Source organism: Cornus florida, unplaced genomic scaffold (genome assembly GCF_030987335.1).
Source record: "Cornus florida cultivar Cherokee Brave unplaced genomic scaffold, ASM3098733v1 CherokeeBrave_3.0.0_Hap2_Chr02, whole genome shotgun sequence".
NCBI lineage: Eukaryota > Viridiplantae > Streptophyta > Magnoliopsida > Cornales > Cornaceae > Cornus > Cornus florida.
In genome coordinates, this window is record NW_026775572.1 from 63868096 (window position 1) to 63876130 (window position 8035).

The 8035-nt window shown below is 36.0% G+C and overlaps 1 protein-coding gene across 1 annotated transcript; it reads left to right on the forward strand.

Moving 5' to 3' along the window:
- Positions 1 to 1744: 1744 nt before the first annotated feature.
- LOC132295152 (receptor-like protein EIX1) lies at positions 1745 to 7134 on the forward strand. Its single transcript, XM_059793287.1, has 2 exons — positions 1745 to 6073; positions 6783 to 7134. Exon 1 carries the CDS (start codon positions 3436 to 3438, stop codon positions 6058 to 6060), a length of 2625 nt encoding a protein of 874 aa, XP_059649270.1. The 5' UTR covers positions 1745 to 3435; the 3' UTR covers positions 6061 to 6073; positions 6783 to 7134.
- Positions 7135 to 8035: the final 901 nt, after the last annotated feature.

Sequence of the window (8035 nt, forward strand, 5' to 3'; positions counted from 1 at the left end):
TAAACTATTAATGATATTAACTATAAAAATATAAGGATAAATAGAATATATCTATTTGCATAAATGGATCACTTGAGAGTTGTATTTCGATTATTTTCATTTGAGCCTTGGAAATTATCTTACAAATTTATCGAAAGAAGATATCTAATTTCAATACATACATAATACACAAAATTATCAAAGTCGGTCAACCACTACATTTCTAGATATACCAAAATGTACATATCATATAAAACAACTTGCGTAAATTCCAAAAGGCTACAAGTACGCAGATGTAAATGAACAACATCATAAAATTAAAGTCAAATACATATTAGAATGACTATCAAGAATCAAAGAGTCGTTGTTGAATTGGTTAGCCTATCTCCGAAATTGGCAAGTGGGAGGTTGGCGTGCGACAATTGTTTACATCTGGTATCTTTGAATATGATGATGGGACAAAATGCAATCCAATTTACATCTGGAGTCGTTCTTAAATGCATGTTCCACCTTAATAGCACATTTGCCTGGTTAGTTAATGGAGTATTGAGTTCACCACCATCAATATTGCAGGTGGTGGTGGCGTCACATTTGAAAATTCTTATAGTTGCAACAATACTGACAGTAACGAACAGGTGGTAGGGGATTGTTCAACTTTGACTGCCACCTGCCTCTCCGGATACAAAGGCTTCAGTGAAATTCTGTAACATAATAATGAGATTTATTACGTGTGCATAATTTAATAGACAAATGGTATTACTTATGAAACTACATGAAAAACGGTAAAGGGAAAAAAGTACCTCAACTTGAACTGTTCCTTTAGTTGAGTTCATTTTATTATGAATCTTTAGCTCCATGGTTTGTTTGAACCTCTTACATTTTTATTTACAGGTATCATTACAATTGAGGCTATTGGGGATTTTGTCAGTGCATTTGTTGCTCCTCAATTTTGCCTTTACAACAACTATAAATTGCATTCATCTCAGCAAATTTACGACTACAGTTTTGTGACCCATTAAGATTATTAAACAAACACAATGTATCAAGAATCCAATACCCTCAATTACAAACCAAATTCAAACCAAAGCCAATCCATTTTCTATAACGTTAGGATAAAACTATAGAAAAAATTAAAATCAATGAATATATTTAATTTCGTACAATAATGTGACAGTTTAATTTTTTTATTTTACTTTTTTCAACTGAGACATGACCTTCAAATCTTTTTTGGGGCTAGTATTTTCTTAAATATTAAAACTATGTTATGTTAAAGTACTACTAATTATTACGACCACTCATAATTCTCAATTACCATTATAAACAATATCAAACAAAAACATATGGTCCATTCTGTATAACAAAGTACATTCTAACTCTTTTCTAGTATGTATCAGCAATTAAATTTGAACAATTTCTCATCCATTTATTAATTATCAACTATATACTGATACTTAAAAATATAAATTACTCTCCAACATTAATTAGGGTTCACATGTCATAAAAAAAGGATTAGAAATTATTCTTCGAAATATGAACCCAATTAATCATAAGAACAATAAATGCAATATTTGTTTCCAATAATAATTATGATTCGAAAATTTTACAATATGCAATATTAAATATGAACCCAATTAATCATAAGAACAATAATTATGCAATATTTGTTTCTAATATGGAAAAGGGCTGAAAATTTTTCTTTCAAAATACGACCCTAAATAATCAGTACAATGATAAATACAATGATAAATACAATATTTATTTCTAACATTAATTAAGTTACAAAATTAAAGAAAAAGGAACCAATGGAGAGGATTTTGGTCCCCGTGCTTCGTATATTAGAACAAGCCACGTCAAATTTCCGTCCCCGGTGATTTTCGTTTATTTTCGTTTCTAAAAACATGATGGACTGAAACGAAACTCTTTGTATAGATTAATAATAGTAATATAGATATAGTAGATCTATAACCCCTCCCTCTCCCGATCTCGCTCTTTCTCACATCAAACGGAACTGAAGTAGTATTCACCCAGTGTGCCGACTGAAACACAACAATTGTTAGTCGTTCAAACAAACCCTATTCACTGTCAGTGACAAACCAATCCGGAGTGGTAGAGATTGCAGAGCTTTTGTGAAGTAGAACGCAGCTTGCCGGAATGGTATTCCGTTGGCCAGCGAACCACCCAGATGTTGATTATGTCGCGCCAATATCAAGTGCGCTAGTTGTGGGTCGTTTGATCCGATGCAGTCGGAGGCTCGAGCAAGCTCGTCCACGAAATCGAACCCAGACTTCCCCTCAATTTGATGGTAAATTGGTAATCATCTCGAATATTTGAATTGATGCGAGTGAAATTGACGAACTAGTTCCGACCGAGACAGAATATTGAAATTCAGTGAAAAGGGAGTTGGAGAGTCAAGTCAGTGAATTGGGGAATAAATCCCACATCGTTCAATGGTGAATTCCAATCCAACCCAGAAGACCCAGTTGGTTTGCTGTGAATTTGGTGGTGGTGGTGAAGGTTGTGGGGTGGGAATGGTGGCGGGTGGTTGTGAGGGCGATGATGGTAGCGGTGATGCCACATATTGGTTGTGGGGCGGCGCTGCTGGTGGTATGTATATTTATATGTATATATATTGATTATCCAAGACTTGCAGTTGACTTGGAAAATGTAATGGAAGACTTGCAGGAGAGCCAAACACGCTCCAATAAAGTGGACCAGCACTAGAAAGACTTGACTTAAGACTCTCTCTCTCCCTCCCTCTTAAGTTAAATGGAAGTGTTCAAGAAAGTCATTTTATGAAATTTCCATGCTGATATAGAATTTTTTTTTTTTTTTTTTCAGTTCATGGTCTATAGAGTTGCTCATTGCTTGAGAGTTGAACTGATGGGGAGTATTTTAGTTCCTTACCTAATTTTCGCTATTATCAGTAGCATAACACCAGAATTTTCTTGTAATGGTGATGTCAATTTCACAAATTGTTTGGAATCAAACCGTGAAGCTCTCATTGAATTCAAAAATGGTCTGAAAGATGCCGAGAACAGGCTTTCATCATGGCGTGGAAGCAATTGTTGTCAGTGGCCGGGGATCAGGTGTGATAACAGAAGTGGAGCTGTCACTGTAATCGATCTTCACAACCCATTTCCATCATGTGGTTACTACTGGTTTTATCTATCATGTTCTGATCCTCCAACCAGGTATGGATTTTGGAACTTTACCGGAGAGATTAGACCTTGATTGCTTAAACTCGAGTCCTTGACATACTTAGACTTGAGTTACAATACATTTCAGGACATTCCAATTCCTGAATTCTTTGGTTCTTTGAAAAATTTGCGATATCTAAACCTGTCAAATGCAGGGTTTACTGGCATAATTCCTCCCAATTTGGGAAACCTTTCTAGGTTGAAATATCTTGATGTTTCTTCTGAACCCTACCTTGTAAGTGTTGATAATCTTCATTGGATGACTGGCCTTGTTTCACTAAAGCATCTTGAGATGAACGGAGTTGATCTATCTGTGGTGGGTTCAAGCTGGGTAGAGGTGCTAAATGTACTCCCCTTTTTAACTGAGTTACATCTTTCAGAATGCAGGCTTTCTGGTTCTATTTCATCTCTTAATTTCACTGCACTTGAAGTTGTAGATCTTAGTGGTAACAGCTTCAACTCCAAGTTCCCTGATTTGCTTGCAAATCTCACCAGTCTTGTACATGTCGACATGAGTAGTAGCGCCTTGCATGGAAGAATTCCGCTTGGTCTCAGTGAGCTGCCAAGCTTACGTTACTTAGACCTTGGAAGCAACTTCCTTAGTGCCAGCTGCTTCAAACTGTTCAGTGGAAGCTGGAGAAAAATAGAGGTTATCAATTTTGCTTCTACTATATTACATGGGAAACTTCCTTCCTCCATTGGGAACTTGACATTTCTCACTTACTTTGATCTGTCTTATAATTATGTAGAGGGTGGAATCCCCAGCTCCATTGGTAGACTTTGCAATTTGATATATATTGATTTAATGGATAATAACTTGACAGGAAGTTTACCTGAATTACTTGAAGGGAATAGAGACTGTGTTTCCAAGAGTCCTTTGCCTAGTCTTTTGTCCTTGTTTTTGAGCTCCAATCAACTAGTTGGTAAGTTGCCAGAATGGCTGAGTCAGCTTGAAAATCTTGTACATCTTGCACTGGACAATAACTTGCTTGGAGGTCCCATCCCTGCTGCTCTAGGGACACTGAAAAATTTAACCATTATCGATCTTGGAGGGAATGAATTTAATGGAACTCTGCCAAAGAGTTTTGGGCAGCTTTCTAATTTGTTTGTCTTGGCTGTTTCTTCCAACCATTTTACTGGAACTCTCCCCCACAGTTTTGGGCAGCTTTCTAATTTGTCGGTCTTGGATGTTTCTTCCAATCATTTGACTGGTACCATCTCTGAGGAGCATTTTGCAAAGCTAAGCAAGCTGGATGCCTTGTTCTTTTCCTCAAATTCCTTCATTTTGAATGTCAGTACCAATTGGGTTCCTCCATTCCAACTTAACACTCTTGAAATGGGTTCATGTCACTTGGGTCCTTCATTTCCAGCTTGGATTAAATCTCAAAAGAATCTCATGAACCTTGATTTGTCAAATGCCAGCATTTCAGGTACTATACCAACCTGGTTTTGGGATATCTCTTCTAATCTAGACCAGTTAAATGTTTCCCTCAATCAGTTAAGCGGTCAGCTTCCAAAGCCTTTAAATGTATCTCGCATTGGGCATCTCGATTTAAGCTCCAACTTCTTTGAAGGACCAATTCCTCTTCCTATTCACCAGATTGCGTTAGTGGATCTCTCCAACAATCAATTTTCTGGTCCAATCCCTCAGAATATATTTGAAGGCGCGACAAACTTGGCCCTTCTCTCTATTTCCAATAACCAACTAACAGGGAAAATACCTTCCATCGGAGGAGTAATGCCCACCCTTTACATCATTGATCTTTCTGGGAATAACTTAACAGAGAGTATTCCTTCAAGCATTGGGAACTGTATTCTCCTAAAGGCTTTAGACCTCAGAAACAACAGTTTGTCTGGGATGATTCCAAGTACTTTGGGTCAGTTGGAACTACTTCAATCATTGCATCTAAACGACAACATGTTTTCAGGAGAAATCCCCTCTTCTTTCATGAACTTGTCAAGTTTAGAGACTCTGGATCTTGGAAACAACAGGTTATCTGGTAATATCCCAACATGGTTAGGAGTTGGTTTTGCTAACCTTAGAATTCTTAAGTTGAGGTCAAATGCATTTTCTGGTGGAATTCCCGCTAATCTTTCACATTTAAGTTCTCTGCAAGTCCTTGACCTTGCTCAAAACAATTTTACTGGTAGCATTCCAATCAGCCTTGGTGACCTGAAAGCTATGGCACAAGCGCACAAAGAAAATTTACATCTGTTATATGGGCTGTTCAGTGACCGGTACTACGAAGAAAGCTTGGTTGTGAATATAAAAGGGGGGACTCTAACATACACCAAGACTCTGTCCCTGGTGACCTCCATAGACCTGTCTGGAAATCATTTAAGTGGGGAGTTTCCTGTGGATATAACAAAATTGTCGGGTCTTGTGGCCTTGAACTTGTCAAGTAACGAAATCAGTGGCCAAATTCCTGAAAACATTTCAAGTTTGCGTCAATTATCATCTCTTGATCTGTCAAGTAATAAGCTCTCGGGTGCAATTCCTCCAAGCATGCCGTCACTAACATTTTTGGGTTATCTGAATCTATCGGATAATAACTTCTCAGGTAGGATACCATATACGGGGCAGATGACGACTTTTAGTGAGTCTGCTTATGCTGCAAATCCTAGTCTCTGTGGACCTCCCCTTGTTGCTAAATGCCGAGGTAAGGATTCAGATAAATCAAAGACTGTTGAGAATGACGATGGCAATAGTTTCATTGACAAATGGTTTTACAGTGTTGGCTTGGGATTTGCTGTTGGACTTCTGGCTCCTTACTTGATCATAGCAACAAGAAAATCTTGGAGCCATGCATACTTTAGTTTCGTGGACAAAATCGTATACCGATTACCATGCGTGAGAAACAGAAGAGCAATTTGCAAATGGTAGCAATTCACAAATGGTAGGCTTCTTTTCAGTTCTGTAATTACTTGTATCATAAAAGCTTAGGATGGAAATGAATTTCATTGCGATGTAGAAATTTCATTAATCTGCAAAGTACAAGGGCTTTTGTTTTAAGAAAACTATACTGCATTTGTGTTGTTATCTTAAATTTGCTGTTAGGATCATTTCAAATTTTACTTGTGCCACAGAAAAATAGTATCTCCTTTAATTGAAAGAAAAAAAACTATTTTATTAAACAAATAAGTTTTCAAAAGTTGTTAAAGATGATTTGATTTCAAGTGATTTTTTCCCGTAGAAAGGATGTAACCTTTCACCGTTCCCAAACATGTTCCGACACTTTAAACCTTTAATGACACGCTCTTATAACATGTTGAAGCACCACATTTTTTGATAGCTTAGACTATCAGAAAGGTTTGTACTGCTACTGTACATATTATAGGAAGTCTTATTCTTTCACTCAACGATAGGAAACAACTCCTTTAAATCCTTAATTTAGATTAGATGATCTTACTGCATTGCTCTTAGTTCTTAATTACTATTTTTTAACTAGATAAATATGTGATTTGACTGCTTGTTTTTCTTCAATATTTGATGATTTTGAGGGTAAGACTTTTTTTGTGTATGAATATTGATTGCTGGCATAATTAAGATTTGATGATGATGAATGCAAATTTGACGATTTCTTTCAAAATCATGTGAAACACAAGGTGAAAATGCACGGCGTGGAATGGCTGAGATCAAGATCTCTGGATATGTGGCTCCTGTGCCTGTACCTGTACCTGTACCTGAATCTGGATGGATTGTTGCTGTAAGTTCATGGTTGCCCTGGCAAAGGCTCCTTACTGATTTTTCATTATAATTTATATGTATAATACTATATAGTAGGATTTGGTTTCGAGTTAGTTAAATTCAGGTTTTGTGTGGATGTGAGTCGTGCAGTGTGTGATTTTTATATATGTAGAGGAAATGTATTTCCACCAAACAAAAGTATTAACATACTCTCATTCTAGTGTACTTGGTTGTGATGGATTTGGGAGATGAAATGAATTTAAGGTTAAATTTGTGTTTCATGGTACTGCTTTCTATGTTACTTAAATAGAGTTCATATTTACATGAAAATTATCAGGCATTTGGACATGAAACATGAACGGAATCACAGTGATGAAAGGGAAATAGCACACCGTTGGATTCACCCAAATAATGACAGAAGAAAAGAATATTTGATAATGTCGTGCTTCCATTTTCATGTCTTTGCTGCAGCATTTAGAATGTTCATTAGGAAACTAATTTTTTCTTGTGATCGACTTGTTAGCTCATCACAGCTTTTGTGCAAACCAAGAATAAAGACCCGACAAACTGAAATGAATATATCTTGATTAGAAAATCTCCTAAATTCTATTATTTCACTTATTGGTAAATCCGGAATTTTGTAATTCGATCCATATTATGAAAATTCAGTTTATCAAGATATTTTTTACAATCTACGGAATTAATTTCAATTCAGAAATATCAATAAATTATGTTTTATGTCAAAAAATAACATTAGCACTAACAATAAGTCCAGAACTATCAATACATTATGAAAGTGGCATTAAACTAAAAGTTACATTGCACAATCAAACCCATGTGCACAATCAAAGCCTCCCCGTGCTATCCAAGTGAGAAATTATTAAATAGTCGTGGCAAGAAGTTAAAATGACACAATTTTATATCAAAATTCTCATCTGAGACCTAAAATGACTTGCCTGATAAAAAATATTCTGTTATAAATTTCATTCCTCATCTGCAAATGACTTTTTTTTTTTTGGAATGATTGTATTAATCAAAATCTAACTTTAATTCGAATCATAATCTTCAATTTAAAATTATTACTTGTTGCAACTTGCAAACTAAATGAGATAGAAAAACTTTTAAACTGGGGACACTCAATTTTCGACCTCAAAATCACCTGAGGGAGAGG